This window comes from Amblyomma americanum, chromosome 10 (assembly GCF_052857255.1).
Source record: "Amblyomma americanum isolate KBUSLIRL-KWMA chromosome 10, ASM5285725v1, whole genome shotgun sequence".
Taxonomy (NCBI): domain Eukaryota; kingdom Metazoa; phylum Arthropoda; class Arachnida; order Ixodida; family Ixodidae; genus Amblyomma; species Amblyomma americanum.
Window position 1 is genome coordinate 47749946 of NC_135506.1, and position 27907 is coordinate 47777852.

The following is a 27907-nucleotide window of genomic DNA, read 5'->3' on the forward strand; positions in this document are numbered from 1 at the left end:
TGGCGGCTATCGCTACAAAAACAAAGCGGGGAATCGTACGTAAAATCGCACGTACGCCTCGTTTTTTTCGCGGCGCCGCTACTTGCCACCCGTTCATGGGTGGCAAGTAGGGTCTTCGTCTCCCGTTCGTCGCGCAACCACCCTGCAGTTTCTTAGCCCGTCGTCGAGCTCCGTGGATCGTGGGCATCAACACCGGTCGGTCCACCAGTGAGGCATGGGCGCAGGGCGCATTCATGCATGAGTCATGGGAGCGTTTCTACCGTGAACAACGGACTGTCATCCCCACGGCCTATTTCATTTAGAACATGGAACAATCACAGGCGATGTAATACAACGGAAACAAAAATTGATAGAATGAAGAACAGCCGAGATGTGTATCCTTATCCTGTTACCGTTCTAAATCTGTGCAACATGAGTAAGCATTCATTTGAGAGTTAATAGAGAAGGCAAGGCTGCGTGTTTCCGCAAAGCATCGTTAAGCGTGTTTTTAAGCGTGACAAGCTATTTGCTTCCGTTCTCGGCAAACTCTGGTGAACGTTTTCCAGTTCACGAGGTTTTTGTGCGCCCCAGCTTGCTGCTAAGCAACGAACCGATGTGGGGAGTTTCTGAATAAAGAAGAGTCACGGCGGCAAAGAGGCGCCGTGGGGCACGCGCTCTCGCTGCTGGAGTGCTCGACCTGCACCGTTTACGTTATGCTCGGGCTTGGTAGGGACAAGACGAGGGTCAGTTTGAATTGTAAGACAGTAATATTACAGGCCTGTACTATCAACTCGTGAGAGCGTGCGTCTCTAGTTTTCCCTGCGCCTCAGCACGGTCAACGACAGAATAGGTTTCTATTGTGCAGTTGCGTGCCATTACCCTGACGAAACTCATTTCAGGAATGCGTCTGCCACCACCTATAAGCCATCCTAGACATTGCTACGTCAGTGTTGTAAACAACATCATGCCTTATGCGATCTTGTCAAAGACAATGTGGGCTTTCTTTCGTTTTTTTTATTATTTCATCTTGATTTTTATTTTCCTTCTTTTTTATCGTGCATAATGCACTGCGTGTCTCCGCAAAGCATATGTTTACACTTTTCGGTGAGGGGGGGGGGGCGGAAGCTAGTAAAGCTGGCTATCCAGCTTTTTTTTCCCACCCTTCCGTCACCGTTTGGATGAAAAATAAAGTTTTTGGTATTATTATCACGTCCGCTGTTTATTGCCGCCTTTGTGCGGCCTACTTATTTTTTCAGCGAGATGGGACTAGATCTCTCCGGAACGATCAGGAGCATATGCACCACCATCTGTGATGTGCCTGATCATAGTACTCAAGACGTGTTGAACATCTCGAAAGTTATCAGTTATCTTGAAGAGTGGCATGGCTGAGAGCGACGTCCATGCACTCGAGAAACACGTGAACTCGGCACATCTCAAGATCTTGATCCTGAGAGGCATCGAGTACATGCATATATCACCGCCGCTTTTTCTTTAGGTGCTCAGCTTGGGCCGATTGAACTGTTCTTTTCGGACGCCTTGTGTCGTTTCCCTGTCTGGCCGATTGTCGTCATGGGCCATGACAAAATTAACGCTTTGATGGGCCGTTTTCTGTCTGTTTAAAAATTGCCGCCGATTTACCTGCTTAAGCTAAATTCGACGTCTGTGCGCAAGCACGCTTGTCCTTGTTTAGCTTTGTTTCATTGATTATCTTTTCATTAGCTTGAAAATTCGAGTCGCACCCAAATGTTCTCGCAGTCGTTCCTCAGCTTTTCTCGTGCGATAACCGCCTTAGCTGCACTTTGCAGTTCGATTCCCCGTTCCCTCTGTTCAGCAGTCTCTGAGGACATTGTGCACGTCTCTAGACTGCACATTCCTCCGACGACTTCATCATTCGCCCCTTCTTACTTGCTCTTCGTCTGTTTCCGTATCACGTTTAGCAAGGTTAGATTGTCTTAGTCGATCTGCTTCGGCTTGCTGCCCCGCTATAACCACTGGATCAGTTGACTCCAGTTGGCGCTTTCTTCTTTTGCATTGCTCTTCAGCTCGACTTGCATGTCGTTCGGCTTCGGAGTCTCTCGAAGGACCGGCTTCATCCATTATTTACCTTTGGCACTATTTCGGTTCCTAAGGGCGAATGGCTTGAGGAACCAATTGTGACTGTACCCCTCGCCCTATATTTCAATTCTCAATCCCAACATCCCTCTTGCCCCGTAAAAGGTAGCAAACCACAACACCCTTCCGGTCAACACCTCTGTCTTCCCACTTCTTCTTTATCTCTCTCTCTCTGCCATTAGTTGCACTGCATGTTCCTTCGGCGAATTCATTCTTCGTTCAAACTGACCGCAGCGCCAGTGTTTCGATAGAGGCGAAACGCAAAAGGAGCTCGTGTGCTGTGCGATGTCAGTGCACGTTAAAGGTCTCCAGGTGGTCGAAATTATTCCGGAGCCTTCCACTGCGGCATCTCTTGCTTCATTTCTTCTTACACTCCCTCTTTTATCTCTTTCTTACGGCGCCGTTCGGGAGTCCACCGAGATAATTGAGACTGTTACTCAGTCATTTCCTTTCCTCAAAAACCTATTTTCATTTTTCTCTTCTTTCTAGCATCTGCATATGCACGAAGCCGCGTCTGTTACTCTTCATATTCACAGCCTCTTCCCACTCGGCTGCAGCCGGTAAGGCGCCCTCCTCCCATTGGCTGCGGCTGGCGCGACGCACGTTCGTGTTTACCCTAGCTTACTTGTTTTACTCTTAGGCTTCAACATTAGGAGTGACAGATTTTTCGTTAGTGATGCATAATACATCGCCTTCCATTGCCTCTGACCTCGTGCCTGGACTGCGGCTTGAAAAATCACAAACAAGCAACAACGACCTGCTCGATAGGACGATACTACCGGAGCAAGTCAGGTCGGCGAGATGGGACTTCTCCACGGGGACTGATAAGTAGCACAGCCACTTCAAGCGCTGATAGTAGCCACTATGGACGTTTAAGCAACGGCGGCAGAACTGAGCGAAGCCGTGACAGTCGAGGTGGCATGCGCGGCAAAGAAGACGCCCCGCACAATATAACGTCAACAGCTCCACCGAAGCGTTCTGCGGAAGCTTAACAAGAGCCTTTCTGCGCCTGTGAGAACAAGAAGTTCCTGAAGACAAAAACTAAGAACGAAAATGTCTTCAGCATGAACGATATGACGGTCAGTCACCTTTTTCTGCGCAGTGCATCGAATCAGAACCATTGAGGTAAGGAATAAACTTCTTGCGGTTAAAGGGCATGTATATATGTATTAATATATCTATTAACTTGATCTGCAAGGACCCACAGGAGCCATTTTAAGGTTTTGCGAGGTAAAATGTTGTTCAGTTAATTTATAAGAACTGGGCGCTTAATGTAGCTTCTAAAACTCGCACCCAAATAATCGCGTAACAAATTATGACGAAGACAACGCGCTAGTATATTTTCAGAGTACTTGAATTTTTCTTGCACACCATGCACGGCAGCCGTAAATTAACCTCTCCAAAAGTGAAGTGCTTTGTAAAGTTTAGGAGAAGATATAATATTCGGTACCGACGTTATTCATTAAGAGCATGGAACTAATGCACCCAAAACGCAATATTGCTCTATACGACTTCAGTCGCCGCGGTGGCTGAGTGGTTATGACGCTCGGCTGCTGGCCCGAAAGACGCGGGTTAGATCCCGGCCGCGGCGGTCGAAATTCGATGGAGGCGAAATTCTAGAGGCCCGTGTGCTGTGCGATGTCAGTGCACTTTAAAGAACCCCAGGTGGTCGAAATTTCCGGAGCCCTTCACTACGGCGTCTCTCATAGCCTGAGTCGCTTTGGGACGTTAAACCCCAATAAACCAAACCAATCTACGACTTCAGGTTTGTTTTGCGCGTTATTTTCTTTCTTCAACGCGATTGTGGACACGCGAGCAGTTTCGTTCGCAGAACAAGGAGATTATTACAGGCCCCAATTATGTCTTCCCGAAAAGTCTTTTTTTATGCCTGCATGATACAGAAGCTTGTATTCAATGCAAAGATGGTCCAGCAAGAATAAAAAAGTGCGTTGCCTCCAGAAGAAGGTTTATTGTGACAGTGGGTTGCGCCACCTCTTTTTTGCAGGCACCGTAGAACAATATAAGCCTGCTTCTGATCACTAATTTTACTTGCTACATTCCCCCACCCCTATAAGCTATAATCTAAAACCAGAGGAGCGCAACCAAATAAGACTTCAGTGTAAAGCACAACACTAGTTAGCTTGCAGGTATGCTCCCGCGCAAAAGGGGAGAGACCACGCGAACTGACGTGACTGAGTACCAGCGCTTTCTCGAGGTGCAGCATCTGTTTTCAAGATATTCATGAGATGCCTGACCAAATATATTAGTCTGTTTTCCCATTTGCCTCTTTTGGGCACTACTTATTACACAAAAATATCGCAATCACTGCCATTGACATGGCCTCTCCACTTCTGCGCACAACTGTACTTGTCACCGGCTCGGCGTTAAAATAAATAAAAAAAATTAAGGAGGCACTTTAGGAAATTACGTGCAAGTAATGGGAAGAAAATGCAGTTATACTCTATTCTAATTCTATTGTAGTCTTTAGCAGTTGGCGCTGTAGCAAGTACTAGTACTGACTATTGTTAAAATTTAGTAGTTCCCTGCCTCTATTGACGTCGCACTGTTTCGACCAATCGCAAGTTTTTTAGCGCCGAAACTTTGTGGGCGACACCGGTTTTTGGTGTCGATTAGCCAACTGATGCTTTTGCACCAAAATACAGAGCTGCGATCATGTGCTGAAGCAATTATGTGCTAAAAGGAACGTATCTTCGATGCCAAAAAGACGGGCCGCTACAGGTCAGGGCGAAAATCTCGTCTCGGAGTTCATAGTTCTTTTATTCTTTTACAGACGGCTGACAAGTGTAGAAGCGACGACGAAAACAAGATGCGGGAGATCAGTGCGCTGATCGGACCACCCCGGTGGTACCACTTGATCGTCTGGTTGCTTACATTCGTCCGAGCTTTTCCTTCGTCGTGGACTCAGTTGACAGCACTGTTCATCGCCGCGGAAGTCCAGCACTGGTGCTCCAAGGCGGACATTCCGTCACTTGCCAACTGGACGGAGCAGCATTGGAAGGAGAACGCTCACCCAGCAGTGTACAACGCTTCCGGACACGTAGTGGTGGGGAAGTACGATTCTTGTCGAACGTTTCCCGTTCAAGCTGCGCAGATCAACGGTTCGGAGGTGGTCAGGTTCGACCGGTCCAGGACAGTTCCGTGCCACTCGTGGACCTACAACGAATCTTTACCTGGATCGTCTGCAGTGCCGGAGGTTTGAATTTGTTCTCCTTTAGAACTCGTACACAAATATAAAAAATTCTAGGTACTGGGCCTACCTTCTATGTTGATGGTATTCAATTTGGCAATATGATATTGCGAAGTTCACCTGCTCGAGAAAGAAATCACCTATCTCTCCTGTTCACTTGACAATGATTGCATGTTTTGTATCGAGTTGTCTGTCATGTTGTGTTTTGTTTTGCTTTGTTATCTTTATCTTTCTGGAAATACCTTTCGCTGCTGGCGGATTAAACTCCGCCAAAGTGTCGTTTTCTTCTTTCGTCTCGTCTTGTGCGCCGGTTTACCTTTCTTTAGAATGATGTTGCCCCCTAAGTTCAAAAAATAAAAGTTGATTGGTTAATTTTACCTAATTAATTGTGCAAATATTCAGCTCTATAACTTGCATAATGTCCGCCTTGCTATACAATCTACCGGCGCAGACGGCAGGTAATTCTGACAGTCATTAAAAATATATGTATTGTGATGACCCCCATAATGCGCAGGTCCACACGGGACGGAGAGGCAAAGAGACACCGTATGGCTCAGTTTAAACAAACAGGTATATTCAATAATTACACATGATTAAGGTTATACATCAGAGGCTGGGGCGTCCGAGCTTACGTGCCGACGACTTCATGGGGGCGATGGAGTGGCTCCGGAGTTGGGCTCGAGCGGTTGCTGGCAGAAGCTGCACGCCGACGGGCTTCGGCGCTGAAGGCCCTCTTGGCGAACGATGTCGTCCTGAGCGTGTATGCAGTAGAATTTCAATAGTCGTCCGTTTCTTCGAGGATGGTTCACAAACCCTTCCTCTAGTGTCGTTCGGCTTGGAAGATGAACAGGAGGCGAGCTTGTAGATGATGACAGCAGAGCATAATTTTACAACATACATATACAGAGAGTTAAACTGGAAAAGCAGAACTGAATTTACAAAAGAACAAACTTTGCACTACTTTACTCATCGACCGGGCAGGTTAGTGCCTAAGTAGCATCACATTACATTCTCAGCATGGAGCCCCAGCTCAGACTGGACTGCATCCGTTTACATGTGCTTTTAAGCACTTGATTAACAAAGGACTAAGGGCGGTCATTTCCAGTGGCCCGCCCAAAGCATCAATTCTCCAATCCAAAATAACATGCGAGATGGGGACCACCCCTTTGGGTTGGGCTTAGCCTCGAACCCAGAGTCTGTTAACAATACAAACTAAATAAACAACAAAAACGCCACCACTCTCTCTCAAGTGAGAGTATACACAGGCTCTCTCTTCGGAGCTAATTCACTAGCGCCTGTCTTTCCACATTCTTGGCGAGTACTGCCTGTCCGCCATGACAGGTGTCCGTCGCGGCCCTTCTGGGAAGCTGTGGGTGCCTTCCCGGCGATAGCCCACGACAAAGGGGGGGGGGGGGGGGGGGGAGGGAAAGAATGTCGTCTTCGCGGTATCGCATAGCGTCGGCTGTGGTACGGCGCGCTCTGGCCCGCTGACAGCTCCCTTGTCCTGGAATGTAACCGGAAATTGGGGAGGATAAAGCCTGTTTCCCCGGGGCGGCGGCGGGTCCGGTTTTTCTGGTCGTCACTCAAAGAGCATGGCTGGGTAATTGATGATGCCGCTGTCACGGGTCTCCGTCTACGCCGCGCCGTCGAACGTGGATCCTCGTAGCACACACGGAATGTCACAGTATGTCGCATCATCCTATTATATGCAACGCAAGCGTTTGATTAGAGCACTTGTGGAACGCCCCTTCAAACTAACTACGTTTCCATTTCCGATTATATTCCAAATACAATTCTTTTCTTTCATTTCACTTCACGACAGGTGGAGCCAGGGGAATGCCCTAACGTGTGACGATGACGGACACCGGGTTTTTTTTTCTCCACGAGGCTTCTATGCTATCAAATAAAAACGGGGGTAATGCTGCCGCAATATAATCTAACCGCTTCACTTGGTTTGATATTTCTCTTTAGCGTGCCTTTAAGCCTTGACATTATTTCTCTATGGTTTACAGCATAAAGGCTCCCCAAAAGTTTCGTTCTTTGTGCAGCAGAGGTAGTAAAATTGGTTGCAACAGCGGCAAACGGCAGTCATGATTTGCAACCGCGTTTGTAATGCATGGACATGAAATTTCATGCTAGTGGCTGAAGTTTCTGTTAATGCAGTCTGAAGATGACCTGTCACAGTTTTGGGAAACGTTTAACATGCCGACGCGCTCATACTTATTTATTACGCAGCTAGGTTTTTAATCTAAATTATCCTTCCAGTGCGAACACAGAATTCCTTCGCTATTTTTCTATTAATGCGAAAGTATTTCTTGTCTCATGACTGGCGTCACCGGCGCTTCGGAAAGGCGCTGCGGACGGCACTTGTGCACAGAACGTGTTCGCACGAATTAAATAAAAATAATGATGCGAAGTGAATGCACAGGTGTCTCAGAAACGTATCTTCGAGATATGTACTGAGGTCCGCATGAATAATTATGAGCATCTAAATTACAGGTGTACTACTGCGGATAAAAGTTTCCGGGACGCGAGCTGAAGGAAAAACGTTTATTGTGTGAGATATTGTATGAAAGAATTAAAGATCTAAAATCTCCTTCCTCTCTTCACAGTTTCAGGCGACTGGGTAATGAGGTGAAGCTACAATAAACGTTTTTCATAGAACTCGCGTCCCGCAAGCTTTCTTCGCCAGTAGTACGTCTCCGCTAAATTTCCTCTGTGCTTGGAGTGCAGTCATAGCGCCATCAAGTGGCACCCACTGAAACCTTTTCGCAATGTGCGGCGCTATCCAGCAGATGGCGCGCGCGTAGGCGAGATAGCGGACGTGCGTGAGGGAGGAAGGACGCGCAGTTAGAGAAGTGATTTTGCATTACGGCACCTAAGCAGGCTGAAGTGCACCCCTGTAATTTTTGTGTGTGTGTTTCAGTGGGACCTAGTGTGCCAGCACCAGTGGCAGCGCTCGATGATGACAAGCGTTGTATTTGTGGGCTCCCTTGTCGGATCGCTGCTCATGGGACACCTTTCCGACAGGTGAGCTCTGAGTTCTAAATCGGTATCTGACGTGCTACGAGTTTAAAAATTAAATCCAATTTGTGCCATGGACTAGACATTGAAGGCGCTGTTCCGATGGCGTCTGCAGAACTGTTGCTTTTTACCGATGCATTGCAGCAGAGCGTCGCGCAAAAAGGAAAGAAATAGGCACAGGAGTAGAAGACATTACACGAACAGCTCTTCAGTGTAGTTTCTATGTCTGTGGCCATTTCTGCGTCGTGCTAACATGAATGAATCGCAACTCGTCCACTTCTCTGTTCTTCATAAGTGCATCTCTTCTCTGTCTTAAACCCAACCAGGTTACCACTTGTGAAGAAAAACTTGCCGCCGTTTATTACGCCTGAGTAATGCCAGATTCAGCTATAGCTATTCACGGTGCTGAATGCGTCGCTCACTCACATTGGCGCCCTCTTGCCCAAAGGAGTGAACGGCGCAAGCACTATACTTCCCACCACTGCGTGCAGAGGACGCCACAAACCCTTAGTGTGCCGACTAATGTCACTCTCATTTGCTCCCCGTTTCCCCTTCGTGTTACACCAATGCCGCCGTCAACGCACAACCGAGAAACGTAACAGCTGTCGCTGTAAATAGATTCATGTTTCAGCCGAATTTTTCGGTTACTATGGATTGTCGAGAATATTGCGAAAGGCTATCGAAGAGACGTGTACTAATGTCTTGTCCTGAGGTGCCGCTCAAGTCACATTGCTGCGCAATTCTGAATGCACGTTCTCTAGGAAACTTCTCGCGATGAATGTTTCCGCAGCTGCCGAATTCATAGCCTGTTCGTATGTTTTGCGCAGGTTTGGTCGTCGCACCGTATTCTTCTTCTCCGTGTTTGGAGCCACACTCTTCGGCTCCCTGGGTGCGGTCTGCTCGTCGCTGCGGGCGTACATCGCTTTACGCTTCTTCGCTTGCGTCTACATCGCGGGCATCCAAACCAGCTCGGCAGCATTGTGTGAGGTGCCTGCAGTGCCTGTAACTCTGCTCAGCTGGGATGCGTCGTCAGATGGGGCTATTTTCGTTTCGGGATTAGCGTTTCGTAATACAAAAACTCAATACTTCACTTTGGGGGATCCCCCAAACATCTGACCAAGACTGGTCCCACTTCGAGTTATTGATCAATTCGATCTCGTCCTACCATATGCTAGCCGTTCCGAATAGAGGAGTTCGTAGAGCGGCTGTTGGGGTAAAGCGGTGGTACTGGGTTCGAACCCCGAACCAGGACGAATTTTCTTTACGGATTTTCTATGGAAGCTCTATAGCTATATATGAGCAATTTGCTCCCATATTACAACCAATAGGAGTCTTTACATGTCCAACCTTCGTGGACAAAAATTTTGAAAACTGGAAAATTGTAAGATTTTTGCACATAAATATTGATGGTAATGGTTCATTCTTCCCATGTGTACCAAAATATTTCTTTTAAAGTCTTGCATCGCTCGCAGCGGCAGTTAAGGCTGCCATAGAAAAGCGATGGGGAACGCTTCTGACGATAGCAAAAACGTCAATAGTGAAAAAATGCAAGCCTGCCGACGGAAGATCTGCGTATATATTGATAGTTGCAGTGAAATCTTACAATATATGAAACAATTGTATTCAAAATTCTTTTCCCGTTCAAAAGCGCTTTTGTCAAGAATTGTTGGGTATGTTGCACAATGAAGCTATTTAGCTCTCGTTAGACTCGGGAGGTTCGCATATCAAAACCTAGTAACGTTGCATCGTGTACGCTTCGATCTCATGGCCGGTGATAGTAGTGTGGGTTCTATATAGCCATTTGGACACCTTGTGAAGTTCCCGTCATCGACGTGAACAGGACTGTTATCGCAATCTGAAACTTGTCCGCAGGTAGTGTAGCTCGAATTTTTTTTCAGCCAAGAAACATTTAGTACAGTGTTATGGCCACAGTATGAAACTAAGTGTGGGAATTCGACAGCGGCCGACTTTTCGGACTAGACGACAAAGAAGAGAGAGCGCCCTTCTAGTTTTTCTGTGTACCTTTTTCGTCCGACCCTTTTTCTTGCTGTATTTGAAGGTGTTGTAGCGTGCACAAGCTACCCTAAAACAGGAATTTGACTCAGAATATTTTTTCTACTGATTCATCAGTACCTCAGTGCACGTTTTGCTTTCTTGCTGCACCTCCAACTTAAGCAATTCACCCTGCTTCTGCCTGAGGATGAACGCCTCTGCCTTATGTTCCTACTTTTCTCGTTGGACAAGGTCAAGAATCATTTCTTCAGATATAATGTTTTTATCCTTCTCCTAAGTCCTACTCCTTCCTAGAGATATGTGTAAAAGTCAATTTATAGCAAAACTGCATGGTACATCTTTGAATACAAAAACAGCGCTGTCACAGTCGCTTGTCGCTCCTTTCTTTGCCTCCTACCGCCGCGCTGTTTTTCTATTCAAAGAAGTACATTTACATCACTACCCTCACGGCATCAAAGCTTTGCATCGTGCCGGAGTGTGTTATGCTTGCGCGCCAGGTTGTGACTTCCTTGCAGGGAGGTCTTTAATTTACGGCCTTGGTTCTTCATGTTTTTCCGTTACAATTCCTCTGTACTCTAACGCAGACAAGCCGGCCAGAATATCTTTCCTGTTTACAATCCTCTATCTTCCTCTTCTTTCATCTCTCTCTATCACTCTGTTTACACGCCCTATTGTGATGTCTTACTAACTATGCTCTACGCAGTGGCCGAGATATTGGATCCCCGCTACCGGACTTTCCTCAATCTGGGCTATACAGCAGGCTTCGCCATACCCACCATGCTGCTGCCAGGAGTGGCCTACCTCATCGGTAGCTGGAAGATTCTCCAGCTCGTCTCGGGACTCGTCGCTCTGGCCTGCGTACCTTTCATGCTGTCAGTGCCTAAGGCGACTGTGGCGGCTTGTACTGTTCTGCCGCTTCTGGCGACATAGCGGTAGGAATGAGCTCAGACGTCCGCCTGCTCCTTTTTGCATAAGGCTTCATTAATTAACACGACTTGTGTGTTGCCGTTCCGGCGACCACCTTCGAATTCAGCTTCAAACCAGTTGCATGCTCATTACTGTGAGCGCAATTCGCTTGTCGATTTCAGCGCAGCATCACGCAGCACAAGGGCATGCCGCATTTCTTCCAACAGAGCGCCTCAGAATTGAGCACTCGTACCTTAAGTGCGCATCGTTCAATAATTCCAGCCCGTAGAGTAATAATAATAATAATAATAATAATTGATTTGGGGGGAAAGGAAATGGCGCAGTATCTCGCTCAGATATCGTTGGACACCTGAACCGCGCCGTAAGGGAAGGGATAAAGGAGGGAGTGAAACAAGGAAGAAAGAGGTGCCGTAGTGGAGAGCTCCGGAATAATTTCGACCACCTGGGAATCTTTAACGTGCCCTGACATCGCACAGCACACGGGTGCCTTAGCGTTTTGCCTCCATGAAAACGCAGCCGCCGCGGTCAGGTTCGAAAGCCCGTAGAGCCCAATTCTAGTTTTCTGCATAACGGTTCCTGGATATCCATTCTACTACTTATACTAGACAGTTTTAGCTGTGCGTACGCAACGGCGTAGCGTACGCAAGGAGTTTGCGGGGACGGTAGTGCGCATGCGCAGAACGCAAGCCTTGCGCCTTGCGTGCGTACGCAAGCCAGCGGACTTTGCGTTGCGGCGCTTGCGTGGGTTGCGCACGCAAACGTTGACAAGATGGCGGCGCCCTGCTCCCTCGCTTCGGAATAAATACATGTCGCCGCTGGATTCTCCGACGCAATAGGTAGCTCAAATGGTAGCGGTTCGCTCTTATTCCGCCTACTCTTGCCCACACCTAGCGGTATAAGCGATAACTAGCCCCTGTTTTTCGGACAATTTGGCGATTTTCAAGCTCCTAGGCTTAACTGAATACAGCAACGACACCTCGTAGCAACGACGTCTGGCGAAGCAGTTTTCTAGCTTTTAGCCAGTTCTTACATTTTCTTCGTGTGCATGGTTTTTCTTCTTGGAACAAAAAAAGGCTCCCAATGCACTCACACTAGTTATCAGTAATCACGGATGAAATTTTCTTCAACCGAGCGTTGATGTGCTTTGACGTCTTGTCACTAGATGGCGCTACGTGCGCCTGAGGGACGCTACCGCTCTGTCAGCTAAAACTATACTTCGGAGCGGACAGCGTAACGCACGCAGCGCCGTAGCGCTTTGCGTACGCAAGCACTTGCGTACGCACAGCTAAAACTGTCCACTGCTGCATAACATGGTAGCTTCTTGGTAATGTTAAAATTAACGAATCTTTGCGTGCCAAATGCCGAAGTCTCCGCATTCACATCTTACGAGCAAACAATCCGCAGGTCTCCGGTCCAATGAAGCCTACCGATGGATAAATGCAGTTGTTGCTGCGACCGGAAGAAGAATGAAATGAAAATTGCACGGGCCTATCCACTGGCACAGGCTGAGCCGCAATCGCTGCCACGTGCAGATAGAGGAGAGTTGAAAAATGTGAGAGGAAAGATTGAAAGGAAGGACGCGAATCGTAACAACCGCGTCACCTGAATCGACAACAACGGTTTAGCAACAGATACACCCGGTGACGAGAAGGCCTCGCCACATGTGCGAGAGCCCCAACGTCACAACCACGTAAGGCCAGGGCCTCTATCGCATAAATGCAGTGTGGAGACATCTTGCGCAGCGTTGTGAACAAACGCAAATGATTAAAACTTGATTGCACTTCTAACAGGATGGGAAGGTAGCGATACTCTGCGAGGGCACGCATAAACGTTGCCTTTTTGTTATTTAATTCCTCCTCTGTGATCCCGCCTTTCAGCCTTTCGTTTGCGTGGTATGGTTCGGTGGCCACTTGCTATAAGAACTCGTGCTATAGCGCCTTTCCTTATAACTACATATAATTTCTGCACAGACACCGACAGAGCGTTCGAGATGCGTTTTGAAGCGTTTTTAAGGTGTCATACGACCGCGCGGCCTAGCCAATGGCAATATTTGCGGCCAAGAACACAAAAACCAGCCACTTATCACAAACTCTGAAAATACGAGGCAGAGGCTAATAATCGATTCCAGCGTCATGACATAGGACATCTCAAAATTATGCAATCAGAGATTGCCTCATGTTTTAAAACATGTTAAGCACCTGAAAAATCAGATGATTATTGACCCTTTTTTACACTGGAGAAAGGGGCGACAAGCAGAAGTTAGCAACGCTTGCATTCAGGCATCCCACTGGCAGCGAACCACAGGGCGGAGCTCAGGATCCGAGTACAAATGAGAAAGGTGGGATCTTTGGGCGAAGGAAGCATTTCTGCAATTATAAAAAAAAACGTGGAGCCTTTCGAGCAGAGAAAACCACTTTTCCTGAATTTCAAACACTTTGCTTCGTTTTGTCCCTGGCTTCCCACTCACCTTTGACATTAACTACCGAATTGTGCTAATTTCAAATTATTTCCCATATTTCAATCGTAACCTACTTCGATACGATGATTGTAATATTCGATGCACCTTGCGCTTCTCACAATTTCTTCTCGAAAATAATCTTGGTCTATTTCAATCTCAATATCTTTGGGAATTTTTGTAAGTTGTAAGTGTTCGCTAAAACATGCCGTACATCCATCGCCTTTATTTTATAGTTCTCGGGCCCCCGAACTCCCTGTTGTTCCATGCAGGCGCACTACTGGGGCTTCGCAGTTCGGACGGCGTGAAGAGGAAGGCCCTCTTTAAATACCTAAAGCTACGAGGATGCCACGTCAGCCAGAGTGCAATACTAAGAACTGACCCCGGCCACCTGGGAGATTTTGAAACGAGCTTTATATATGGCTGCGTATCCCTTTAGTGCGCAACTCGTTAAGCTGCGCTCGGTGTTGTCCAGGGGTCGCCTTTACTTCTTGGAACAATCAGCTATCACGGTGCGGCTGGTGAGCTTCATTCGTGTCATGTTTTCTAGGGTTGTTCAAGAGTCTCCCCGCTGGCTCATCACGACTCGCCGGGAAGAGCAAGCCGAGCGCGCCATCGCAAAGATACTGAAGATTAACCGTCGGGTGGTGCCCAACCTGCATTCGGCCATGCACGCGCTCGTGGCGAGAATCCGGGAGTCGTCGGTGAACAGCATTGGTCCCGTGGAGATAATGAGGCATCGAGTGATCAGGAGGAACACATTTCTTTTGTTTGTCATCTGGTGAGTCCTCGCACATAGGACGAACGTCCTGGTAACACAATGATGCGAAAAAAAAAGCAAAACTAAATCGCCTCTGCTGGCGCTTGAGTGAATTGCTGCGACGCTAATACGCGGAAAGTTTGCTTTTATTCCCTGAATTATGCAAAATTCGCGCAGCACAGGAACTTCAGTGAACCAACCGTCACACTGGGTATTCATTTGTTGGAAAAACATAGTCATCGCGTTGTTGTCACAACAAACATTCAGTAATAGAGGAGTGAAGAAAGGATTGACAGGAACTTAAAACGTCGTCACTAATTTGTACTGTGTGCCTGTGAATTGTTTACCGCGCAGCTGTCAGTAGCTTGTTTCTGGGTTTGCAGACGTCGACGGCGCAGGTGGGGGTGCAACCACATCACGTGACTCGTGCACCGCTGATTATTGGTGATGCGTGACGCTGCTTACGTGACTTAATTAACTGAAATAAGGATGGTTTAAAGTAACGAAGGAAATAATAAACAACGAAAGCTAAAATAACAAATTATACATTTCATCATTTACCGTAGCAAAATTAAGACTAAATTTATTCATTAAGTCGTAGAATTCACCCACAACGACTGCGCTGCAGTAAAGCTGTACTATGTTTCGTAATTTAACTGCGAATTCTTTATGGAACTTTCGCCTAGTCACGTTTATTCTTTAGGACAGCCGAAATTTAGTATCTAGCGGCCTCTGGTGGTGTGAGACAGGACCTACAGCGTCTTTGCTGTTGCAACACGAAGAGCAAATTGCTGGCGTCATTGCGAATTCCTGTGACCATGCGAATATGTAACCGAAAGTCAGGTCAAGCACTGACTTTTAGTCGGTGTGCATTACCCATAAAATGTTCCTGCAAGCTTCGGTTCGCGAAGTGTGCTTGCCTATATGTTTTGAAGCTGCTCTTGTCAATGGGGAGGTAACCAGAGCTCAAATCGGATTTGGCATGTTCGGCACAACGGATCTGTGAATCCAACCGAGGCTGACAAGTTGTAGCAGCCGCAGCTCATGCGCACTACAGTTGGCCTCAAGACTTTACACACTCAGTGTGTTTCCTTAGAGTATTTTACGTGCTTGCAAGCAAATCATTACGGCATGGGTGCGTGCCTTTCAAGGCTTAGTTTGCTTTCGTAACACTAAAGGCGCTCGTACTATGCTATTCCTTATTTAATATGCTCCAGGCTTCGGTCCCAAGCTGGCGCATATAAACCAGAACAAACGGCTTTGCTTTTCGCATGACTCTCCTCAGTTTTTTTCTCATGAAATTGGTTCATTCACTAACTTGATAAGTACATCTAAGGTTGTATTTAGCATTTTCGTAACCAAAATTCATGGCACATACGCGCTCGCAAGCTATCACCTACGGTTGCTTTTAAAACAGGGAGTCACGCATTTGAGCCGAGGCGTCACTTTCACGTGGTCGAATTGAGCGCGGCAATACAAGCACACGGATGTCAGAAACTGTACTAGATACGGTGTCAAAAGCCACTAAGTATGCTTCTGATTTTCGCACCCTCGCTGGGCCCGCAGGTTCTGCGATAACTTCCTCATGTTCGCCGTCATGATCGGCTCCGTTCACATCGAGGGCAACCACTTTGTGAACTTCGCCGCCTCCACAGCTCCGGAGATCCCTGCCGCCTTCGTAGGCCTAGCCATGGTCTACTACTGGCGCCGCAGGCCCTCCCAGGTGGTCTCCTTCGCCTTGGCCGGAATGGCGGCGACAGCGGTGGAGCTGACGCCCCCAGGTCTCACTTTCATCTCTGGTGGAGGTGGTGGTGATGCTCAAAACGTACATTGTCAATTATTTATGGTGGGGCAGGATTAAAGGCAGGTGACGATCTTCGTCTGTACAGCCGAATCAGAGCTGAACAGCAAGGCCTCCCACTGTTGGTTTGTGAGGGTATCCTCTTCGGAGGGACGTTTTGGGAGTGGCCGTCGACGGACGGCCGGCCATTTATGAAGCACTCGCACCGCAAAAAAAAAGTATTTTTATCATGGCATTCGCTACGAAATCTTTCTGCAGCTTACGTTGTGTTTCTGCAGAGTTTTGTTAAATTCATAAATAATTTTATGCAGATTTTCTTTTTTTTTAACGTCCGTCATTTTGGTTGAAAGCAAATACGCCGAATCACTGAACACACTATTCGAAAACCGAGCAGAACAAACCAATGTGCCCTCTGTGCACGGCTGTCGGGACATTGATAATGATAGAAAAAACAGCCTGCTCGTTATTTCTACTATCGGAAAGAAGTAGTGCACCCAGTTCGCGCGCACTGTTTAACTCCCCGAAATTTTGAGCAACACCTTGTGTGATGTTTACTTGTCGATTAGCTGGTTGTGTTAGCAGAATTTATTGGGCCTTCCTGTTTAAATGGATGTGGGGGTAGTTACGGATGGCGGACTCACTAGAGCGGAAAATATGGTCTACAGCTCAGGCGATGGCGACCTGATCCGCGTCTTCCGGTAAGGGTGCTTCGACGGATGCGCAGATTGCTATTTTCATGTTTTGCTCTTTTTCTGTTGCCATTATGAGTTGACGAGCTCTGTATACATGTGGCCACGTCGGTATAGTCGATGCCAGGGTGTGCGTACACGGGAGTGTGGGGCGCGGGAGCGTTCTAGGCGCCTTGCTTCGTGGCGTCATGGGCTCTCGTTTTTAGGTATCGATATAATAATTTGTTTTTCTTGGAGGTTAGGGGGATATCTGCTTTAGGGTTCCCTTGATAGGTAATAAAAGTTATGGGGTAGGTTGTCTAGGACTATCGTCTCTGCAGGAGTTAAATGATCGTGGTTAAATGAGTTTCGAGTGGCTTGTCCAGATGGTTGTGTGCTCCCTGTATACCAGTAGTTTTTCTGTCGAGGTGTGAATTTGAAGAGGGAGGTCTAGTTTTCGGGAGTTTTGAATTAGGAGTGTAGATTTTCCTTCTTTTAGCTATTTTAAGGGTAACGTACGGGGCCACGTATAGTGTGCAGCTAAGGATGAAGGTATTAATTAGACAGGCAGTGTCCTGATCCCTCACACCATACAATCGACAGCTTACGTGTGATAGGGGTCGCGGCATCTGGAATGTGACCCTGTTAGTCGTTTGACTGTTTGCAGGTTGGCGCCCGTACAATGAAGGTGGAGGCAAAAAAGTCGGATTTGCGAGACTTACGGCATGGGTCGGCCTCGACGTGTAATCGAATTTTCTTGTACTGGTGCGCGTTGTAGTCTTTATAGCTTCGCGGAAAAGGATGAGTTCTGTTTTGTTTGAGGAGAATTATATGTGGCATATGTGGTGGCGTACTGTTCCACAGCTTTGGCCGCTTGCTGTAGATGATCCTATATCTCAGCGCCTGAGCCGTTGTAGATTCAAATGGTGAAGTCGTCCACGCACAGCACGCGCCTTATGCCCAAGACGTTGTTGAGAATTTTGATGTGTTTTCGGGCGATGCTAAAAAGCAATGGCAGTAGGACGGTGCACTGGGGTGTTCTATACGCTCCCGAGGTGTATAGGTTGGCTTTTTAGTAAATCTATCCGAGGGTAGCTGTGTGTCCCCCGAGAGAAACTCGGACGTATTTGTACAGTCTGGGTCCGCATTTGGTGCCTTGCAAGCTTTTTAGGATGGAAGAGTGGTGTACGCCGTAGAACCTACCTTTGACGCCAAGGGTGAATATGGCCATGGTGCTTATTCAGCCGACTAGTTCTATTACGTTATGTTTGAGTTGAGGTAGGACGTGTTGGAGTGGTTGCGGGAGGGTAAAAATCGTGCATGGTAGTGTATAGGAGGTCTTCATTGTCCGGCTGGTTTTAAAGCCGGTTCAGGATTACACGCTCCATAGTTTTCCTGATACCTGATATGAGGGAGATGAGCCCGAGGCTGGAGGTAGCCGACATCCAGTTTTTAACCCAGAAATCGCCAAAGAATGAAAATGCCGAATGAAAGCTACCAACTATCTGACTTTTGTCGTTACTGATGCATGCATTGCAGAAATGTATTGAACTCGTCGATTTGTTGAGCCAGTTGCCGCCACTGCATGTCGAAATGAGCGAATTTGACTCATTCATAGTCATACAAGAAATCAACAGCAAAATTAAATAGCATTTCATTACTGGCTAATGTAGGAGCACGCTATCAAATTTATATTTTGTTTCGCAGGGAGCCTTTTCTATCGCACTAAATTATATGACAGCAAGAATTCTGTATCTCTGGCAGCTGGCACTTTGGCTTTCACATGAAAAACACATTGAAGAATGTGGCTTTTCTGGTATTTTTTTCTGAATTTGCACTCTTTTGTGAGGAAATGCGAAAATTAGTGAGTAAAGGCTTGCCTTATTCATGAATATTCCAAAGAGCCTTTTTCGTTTCGGCTCCATTGAAACGCGGCCTTTGTGGTTGTGTTCGAACCCGGGTACTCCGACTCAGTAGACGAGCGCCTTGGCCACTGCGCCACCGCGTCGGGTGAACCGCGGCGGCTGGGCCTGTCTTCCGTCGCTAAGTTTCCTTCTGCTCTGTCATCGTGGGCATCCATGGTGACAAGCAGGAAACACACATTCACGTTTCCACGCAGGACATCCGTACGTGTCCCTGTCGCTGTCCATGGTCTGTCGTTTCGTCCTCATCCTATCGGCATCGGTCAAGTGGGTCTGGACCATGGAGCTGTTTCCCACAGCTGCCCGAGGATTCGGCTTTGCTGCCTGTTTCACCATTGGCCGCATTGGAGGCATCGTGGCTCCATTCATGACTGACCTGGTGATTATGAACAGTACAAATTCGTGTGGGTACGTTAGGGAGTACTTTGTGCGGAGAACTGTGAGAATTCTGTCGAGTACTGGTAGTTAAAATTCATGTCTGACACTTGTAGTGCCTGATATGTGTGTTTTTTCCAAGAGTACCGGAAGCAGGGGTTTAGTTTGAAGCTTATGAGATTGTTTATATCAGCCACACTGGCTCAGTGCCATTGGCAATCGGCTGCGTAGCCAAAGGCGACGGAATTGATTCCAGCCAGTGGTGGCCACACTTCGACTGAGCCGAGATGCAAAAGACGCTCATGTGCTGTGCGAGTGCAGAGCAGGTTGAAGAGCCCGAATTGATTGTAATTTATTTATTTATTTATTTATTTATTTATTTATTTATTTATTTATTTATTTATTTATTTATTTATTTATTTATTTATTTATTTATTTATTTATTTATTTATTTATTTATTTATTTATTTATTTATTTATTTATTTATTTATTTATTTATTTATTTATTTATTTATTTATTTAAGGCCGCCGCTGTGGCTGAGTGGTTATGGCGCTCGGCTGCTGGCCCGAAACACGGGGCGATCGAATTTCGATGGAGGCGAAATTCCAGAGGCCCGTGTACTGTGCGATGTCAGTGCATGTTAAAGAACCCCAGGTGGTCGAAATTTCCGGAGCCCTTCACTATGGCGTCCCTTTATAGGCTTAGTCGCTTTGGGACGTTAAACCCCCTTAAACCAAACCTAATAAGAACAAATGATATGAAGGCCCGGAGTCATTACAGAGACTAGTTGTATGTTTTTAGGCTATACTGATGTCAGGCAAATTCTGTGAGTCCCAAAGCGACTCAGCCTAGATCGCTTTGGCAAGTTGATCCCCATAAGCCAGAAAATGAAGCTACAAAGCATGTTGGTCGACGATCTTGAAACTGGTGGTGCCAGGGATGCAGACTGCTAAGGCAGGCATGCAGTTCTATGCAGTGCTGATTCTAGAGGCAAATGAATAGTCATAAATATTAGCGTCAAGATGGCATGGCAACTTTCGTTGCCAATCTAGAGCTCTTAAGTACGGCGTTCCTCATTGCTCATGCTCAGATTAACAATTTAAACCAAACTTAGTACAGAATGGGATAATTTAGGATACTCGTCCGACCACATTTTCAGCCTATTACAGGCTGGTAGTGGCATGACGACGTGACGACAAATTTACTTTAATATGAGTGATTGAAGTATAGCACTGCGATGCTGCGGAGTCTGCTGCGAAGTTATTGACCCCTAGGACTATGCGAAAGATGCGTTTTTTTTTTTGCAGATGAGTCAGAAGCGCCAAAGAACTTGACGATAGCTATTATTCTCGTTAGGAAGCCATTACTGATATCTTGCCTGTTGGTTTAGCGGGTAGTATAAAACGGTCCCAGATTACCGTGATTCGCCTTCACATCATTTATCACCCATTCTTTTTCCTCTTTTTGTAATTCATGGTTTATCGCTGCAGTGGCATTCAATGATCCGTACCCACGCTCAGCCAAACTAGCATGACCGCTCTTCATGCGTCTATGGCTGTTTTGAAGCTCAGTGCGCACTTCGCGCAGAGCATGCAGCTCCTTCGCCACGACACAGGCGGGACCCTCGGGTCAGCCGCAGTGATCAGCCCAGAAGAGGCGTGCTCGTCAACGTGACAAGCGCCGGCAGCTGTAAACTTCATCCATGCATTCGGTGGAACGCGAAGCTTCACAGTCAAACCGAATGAAGAATGAAGAAAGAAAGAGGGGACGTTCTAGAGGGCTGCTGATTATTCCGACCAGCTAGAATTCTCCAGTTTTCACTAACATACTTTTCTGCGTTTCGCCTCAATCTAAATGTGGTTGCAGCGGCTGGTTTAGAAGGCTGCTCAACCACACATTATATACTTAGGCGGGCGCGTTGGGGCATGACATTCCCACCCAATGAAATTAACATGTCACTTAGGGCAGACTAATGAAAAAAGAATTACCTTACATATTCGACTAAGGAAAAAAAGTACTGGTACGCTAAACGTGTCAAGCTTAGCGAACCGGCGTATCGCATTAATCAGCGAAAGCTGTTATAGCTTTGATTCGGCCATTTAGCGATTCGTGTGGCCCTACACCGTAAGCCGTAAGAGAAAGTCTAGCCGTGCTCATGCGAATCAGCGAGATATGAACTGAAAAGCTGTCAGCTCCTATACACTCTTTCTCTCTCTCTTTCCCTCTCGTACTTTCCTCTCTCCTTTTTTGCACCTGCCACGGTTAGCAGGCACCAATTAAATAGAATTGAATTTTTCATCCTTTTAAATTAGATAGCATTGTTTACGTTAAGTAAAATATTTCACTAAGTAATTGAGATTTTCGCCAGGTAGTTAAGCACACAAGACAAGGCGGATAACAAGGAAGAAAAATCCGTTTTCCTTCAACTATTGCATTAATGGCGTTCCGGTTAAAGAAGTGCCAAGGTATAAGTATCTTGGTATTGTAATAAACTCGCAACTAAAATGGAATGACCATATAGACCACATTAAATCCTCAGCTTTACGTAAACTTGGTTTTCTTCGCCATAAACTTAGGGGCGCACCAAGCAGCTGCAAGCTATTAGCCTATAATACGCTTATAAGACCAAAACTTGCATATGCCGCCATCGTTTGGGACCCCCATGCAAAAAAAGACATAGCAGAATTAGAAAAAATGCAGAGACGCGCAGTACGTTTTATATTTAATAAATACAAGAGAACTGATTCCCCATCTTCGTTAACGGCAGCAAATTATATTAAACCACTCCACGTCAGACGCAAGATAGCCCGCCTATCCTTCCTTCACCAGCTAATCCATGGAAAACTAGGCATTTCTCCAGTCCCCTATGTGCAGTTCTCAGAAACGCGTAGAACTCGTCGTCATCATGATCACACCTTAGCATCATACTTCGCGCATACTAACACATTTAAATTTTCTTTTTTTCCACAAACGATTGACGAATGGAACGCCCTGCCTCTACAGGTGATATCGGCTGTTGATTTTGACAAGGCACTCTGTGAGCTATTTTAAATATATGTACTACATTACACAATTTTATTGTTCTGTGTTTTACGATGTAACTGTTTTTGTGTTGAGTGAATGTATTTTTCTGCCCTCCCTGCCTGGACTCAAATGAGGGTCTGCAGTATTGTGGAAATAATATAAATAAAATATGCCTACACTAAAGCTATAACCGCTTTTGGTGTAAACAAAAGTGGAAGTCAAACGATTTAATGTCAGGCACCTTGCTTCAGTGGATGTTAGCAGAACAATGCAACACCAGCTGGGTTTTCTCATAGGCCAAATATTTTTTCTATTGCAGAAAAAGCACGCGCCCGTGCTCGTTGTTCCCGGACTTCTGGCGGCCGCAGGAATGGTGGGCGCAGGGGCGTCCACCCTGCTGCCGGAGACTCGGGGCATAGAGCTGCCTGACACATTCGACGAAGCCGAAGACGTTGCCAGAGCACGACCAAGGTGAGGGCTTAAATGCAGGAAGTTACTGCTGAAGTATTCTTCAGATCGAAAAAAAAGTTTTCGGGGTCGGTATCAACACCAATACGGGCAATATACTCGGTATACCAGCTTGCAAAACTCTACCAACGATATTTGCGGAGTTAGGGACCCTTATGTAATTAGTCTATACGTGTAGGTACAATTTGCAGCGGAGAGTGCCCAGAACTGTATAAAAGTGCTTCGGGCGAGAATCATTGGACCAGATTAGTCAGCGGATTCACCAAAATGTCGAGGCGATATCTGCGATCAACGATCAACGTGCAGTGAGGTTTTGCAGTAGGAATCGCAACTATTGTTATTTGCACTGAGCGAAAAACAATGTCACGGCGATTCCAGCGCGGTACCTGCGGATGCTCAGCGTTAGTGATTCCTTCGTGTGCTTTCGCGATTGTTGCGTTCGTCGCACGTGAGTTATGTGAAGATTGCGTTTAGGTTTTGGGAGGGTTCGCTGTGTGAAGCGTTTTGGCAGGCAAGGGCTATGGGCATGGGGTGTTCATGTTAATTCAACCTCTTGGGGTGGCACACCCGTGACGCGTGTCCGTGCGGGGTGCCCCCCTGTCCCCCGGTCACGCCCGGATGCACGACGGTCACGTGACGACAACTGCTATGTTTATGCCGGGGAGCTTCACCTCGAGGTCTACAACTATAAAAAAGTTTCGAAAGCATTCCCTAGGTGCTGTCAATGTGTTCGGGTTGATATCAGGTGGGCTTTACATCAGAGAAATCCATGCTCTTTGTTTTTCTACAGCAGTAGTGTGCCAGTTACAATTCGTTAAACCTCAGGATTTTCCCGATTCGTATCCCTCGCTAGCGCGCTAAGCTGTCGCACCGCTCTAGGTGCAACAAATTGTTGTGAACCTTTTTGTCTCTTACGAATTCCTACTCTGCCCAAACATGGCAAACAAGTCGTTTTTATCACAACGAACAAGTATGAGGCATCGCTGCTGCATTGAGCACTTCACTGCTCGCGCCGTCAGTGGATGAGAAATGAATCGCCTGCCGTATTTCTCTTTTTCATCCGCAGGTCTGAGGAATACAGCTTGGCGACGAGGTTTTCTTCCGAAGAAAGGAACCAATTCGTTCTCTCGTGATCGCAAGGGACTCCATGAAAAAATTATGAGCAACATTATTGGACGGCGCCTGTTCTGCGGCTGAAGCCAGGCCTCAACCGGCGCGGCCAAGTGGCTTTTGTAGTAGGCGCTGCAATCGAAAATGCAGACGTCCTTTGCCATGTTCAGAATTTACGTGCTCTCAATTTCAGTGCACCATACGTGTTCACACAAGTTTCGCAGAACTCTCGCTGTAATCAAAATTTCAAAAAGGAAATCTTTTCGAATTTTCACAAAGGTGTACATGAATACAAGCAAAATCACAAACGTTTAACTTTTTGCCTTGACATGCACCATCCGCTTACATGTGTTCTTTTTGAAGTGATCAAGAGATCTTTTGAGAGGCTATTCTTTGCAAACATGGTGGCGAAGTGGGCGCCAAAACAGAAGCTCAAACTTTGCAAAACTTTACGTCTCATTGGCATCTAGAGAAAAAGAGCGTTCCAATCTCAGAGGACGGACAGAGATTAGAACCAACATCCTATACTTTCCCTTAAAGTCTCGCGCTTTCTTCTAAGCGATTAGTGGCACGGGCAGGGACACTTTATTTTTCGTTCTTTTTATCGTCCCGCCATAATTTTTGCCTTCTAAGGGACATAAGGCCCTTGCTATTCACGCGGAGAACATTCTGTGCCACTGCTGGGCTGGCTACGCAGGAAAGGGGAGGGGCCTCAGTGCATCTGTCACTGCGCCAAGCTGTACGGCCTGTAAACGCGCGGTATTTCGTTTTTGTGTAGTTCCTTTATAGTGAGCTCACACCCTCCACATTTCTTTCCCTTTTAATTAAATGGAGGCACAAGCACGTTTCACGGTTTCACTCGTGTTCGCCGGGAATGTGAAACACACGGATGGGATGCGTGCCTCTAAGCTGGTTTACTGTAAGAATGGAGCGGCCTGAGCGATCCTATGATCCTTCCCGCGGCGCTCGAGCAAACCAGCGTTTGCACGTGCGGTTGCGAGAGCTGCAAATAATAATACTAATAATAATAATAATAATAATAATAATAATAATAATAATAATAATAATAATAATAATAATAATAGAAGAAGAAAAAGGAAGAAAGAGGTGCAGTAATGGAGGGTTCCGGGCATCCCTGATCGCTTGCAATATCTGGTTATGCACATGAAAAATTGTATCAGATACGTTAGGCTGGCTACTACTGTTTAACCCTAGATACAGCGGCAGCTGTAGAGGTATTTTACTTTACTATACAATGAGGTAAGGGATGGTTACCACTCTGTAACGCGAGATTCAGCGAGATTCAGTGGAGAGATATAGAAAAGGCCTTTGCCCTGCAGTTGACGTAGTCAAGCTGCTGTTGAGGCAAAGAATTTCTGAGCGACATGCATCTATATATAATTATTCTAGTTGTGCACACAAACTCTTCCTTCTATTCGCGCTCCCGAACCCTCCCCCGGTTGGGGATTCCTCCGTTCTAGCGATACCCTCCTCTTTCCACGGTAACCACCCTCCGGTTAAGCATGCCTCCGCTCGTCGCTCACCTGTAACCACCTGATTCCCATGGCAACGTACACTCCGGTTACGACCATTACTACTACACCAACGCGAAACACAAGACCGGGCGCTTAACACCTGTCGCGGTTATGTGTAGTTTAGAAGTCTTATTGGCATTTACGGTTGAAACAGTATTGCTGAACAAAATACTCTTTGGGACTATACAACGCGCGCAGCTAAGCTTGTGCTTCGGTGCTTTAGCTTTGGCTCCAGGGCCGCGTAAATATGTCTCCTAGTGTAGCAACTAAATAACAGTCAACGTCATCCTCCACGCGCCCTTTCCGCGATTCCGAGTGCCCGGCGCCTGCACAGTGGCTGATGTGGCCGTGCAGTGCAATTCGTACGAGTCAAGAGGTAGGATAGCTGGCCTATTTCACTAATGGCGGGTTTACGTAGCCGCGCACAAAAGTAAGAAGACGGCCGAACACTCCGCTAACTCTCGGGAAGAGCAGGCTTTAGCGCTGTGGCACATCAAGGAGCAAAGGCATCGCGGAACGCTGAGCACACTGCCCAGCGCGAACATTATTAGCGCCTTAGTCCCGCAGCACGTAAATCTCCGAAAGCGGCGGTCGCAGAGGAAAAAAAATATGGAAGGACAGGCCATGACGTCCCTATTCCTGAAGTCGCCGCGGGGCCGTAGGATGCAGTTGCACTATCCTACTAATTTGAATCTACTGGAATTTATCTAACATCGCGACCGCAATATCGTCAGGTACACGCGTACTTTGGATTTCGCTGTTGCGAATATGAGTACGCCAGCAGCTGGAATCAAGCCCTTTTATCAAAAAAGGCGATGAATAAAGCAAGAACTAAAATTGAAAAGTTAAAAGAAATGACCTTATGACTCTGAACGTCATCTTCGACGTGTCCAGCTTTAAAATGCACTGGCGAAAAAAAAAAACAATCTTGCAGGTTCAGTACGAAGTTTGTAAGTAAAATTAACGTATTATGTGCCCGATCAGCGGCATCAGACTGACGAAAGCGAGCGCTGAGGATTTTTCTGAAAACCGAAAACCTGTTGCAGTCCTCATCGGTGTCTCCTTAAAGGCAGTATTTCTTTTTTTATTTGCCTTGAGCTGTCCAGTGCCTTCCGTATAATTTGGGAAACCGACAAGAAGGAGGAGCAGAACAACCCCTGCAGAGGAGAGTTCAGCAGTCTGCCGCCAGGCTCCGCCACCCTAACTAGGTCGCCAATTCCGCGCGTTTCTGGCAGTCATCCCACTAACTTCTATCGTCACTGATTCCAGTGAGACGTATAGTGATTCCAACATGACGGTTAAGGAGAGATGTACCATTTTTGTCACCACGGTTCGTCATCTTTGGCCACCAACGCCATCTATACCACTAAGGCCATCTACATAATAAACCATTTTTTCTTGGACGGGAGAATATAAGTGACCGTAAAAAAAGCCATCGCTCTTGTTAAGTAATACAAATCACACATGCACTAGAGAATGGCGACACCTGCTGAGGAAAACTTGTAGGCACGAAGCGAATTTTAGCAAAACAAAGGGAAAAGCTCCAAGGCTGCGAACACCCGCTGTATTGCAGGAAGCACATAGCTTGCGCACGAACGGGTTTATGAGATGACGCTCTGCTCCCTGCGTCGCCTCCTACTGCAGGCCGTGTCCTCGGAAATATCGTTCTTTGGAAGGAACTGGGCGCCGCAACAGGTGGCGCCGCAACTTACCCCCAACCAACATCCTCCCACTGTGTTCTTAGGCTGGTATGCGATCTCGCTGATTGAGTAATTGAGTAAAACGCCATGTCTCTTTACGAGCGTTCCGTTAAATTATGAAGTGCATATGTATTTAGAGATGCAAGATGGTTGGCGGTGCAGTTTTTTTTTTCTGAGCGGAAGCTTTTGCATTCGTAAGCATCGTTTGAGGTCGACTTTACTGAGGAATGCGGCTAGGGTCTTGGAATTACTCCACTGATATTTTCGCATTTATTTTTTCCCGCACGACCGCAAAACTTCAGCGCGATTCCTTTTGCTCCGTGCGCAGTAGATTCACGATGTAACACGGCGCCTCTTTCTTCCAATTTACGTTAAAGAGCGCGCTTATGGCGGTTTCTATAGTCTGTTATATTGTGGAGTTCTCAGCTGGTTGTTCATTATTCGCAAAAAAATATATGTAAAAGCAAAGAAAACATACAGGAACGAGAACTAATCTGAAAAGCGTTTGGTCGACGAGTTTTGTTTTATGCTCACGGCAGTCGCGCTAAACATTCATCACCTTAAACGAGTTTAGTTCGCTCGTTTTGTTGTGTTTGTTGCCTTACATTTTTATGAATGATGTCTTTTTCTCTTTGTTTTTACCTCCATTTAGCAGATATTAGCGGTCGGTGGGCGCGTCGCATGTTTCAGACACACCTGCACCTGCGTACTTACCTTTGCTCTTGCTCTTTTTTTTTAGGTCATATTCTCAAATAAACCGCCAATCGATAGACATTGTTGGCTGTGTCCCTCTTTATCCTGTCTCATCATTCACGCTCTAGGAA

At 46.7% G+C, this 27907-nt stretch overlaps 1 protein-coding gene across 2 annotated transcripts; it reads left to right on the plus strand.

The window, feature by feature from the left end:
• Window positions 1-2704: 2704 nt before the first annotated feature.
• Window positions 2705-27855, plus strand: LOC144107847 (organic cation/carnitine transporter 2-like). 2 transcript variants are annotated; one of them, XR_013309408.1, is made up of 10 exons: window positions 2705-3216; window positions 4883-5305; window positions 8226-8329; window positions 9151-9305; window positions 11040-11208; window positions 14269-14499; window positions 16045-16259; window positions 19067-19277; window positions 22590-22741; window positions 23805-27855. XR_013309408.1 is itself a non-coding variant. In XM_077641062.1 (10 exons), the coding sequence occupies exons 2-10, from the start codon at window positions 4919-4921 to the stop codon at window positions 23869-23871; spliced, it is 1662 nt and encodes a 553-aa protein (XP_077497188.1). In that variant the 5' UTR covers window positions 2716-3216; window positions 4883-4918; the 3' UTR covers window positions 23872-27855. The 2 variants fall into 2 exon arrangements, 1 of the variants encoding a protein (XP_077497188.1); XM_077641062.1 differs by having other exon boundaries at window positions 2716-3216; window positions 19067-19248.
• The last annotated feature ends 52 nt before the right edge of the window (window positions 27856-27907 follow it).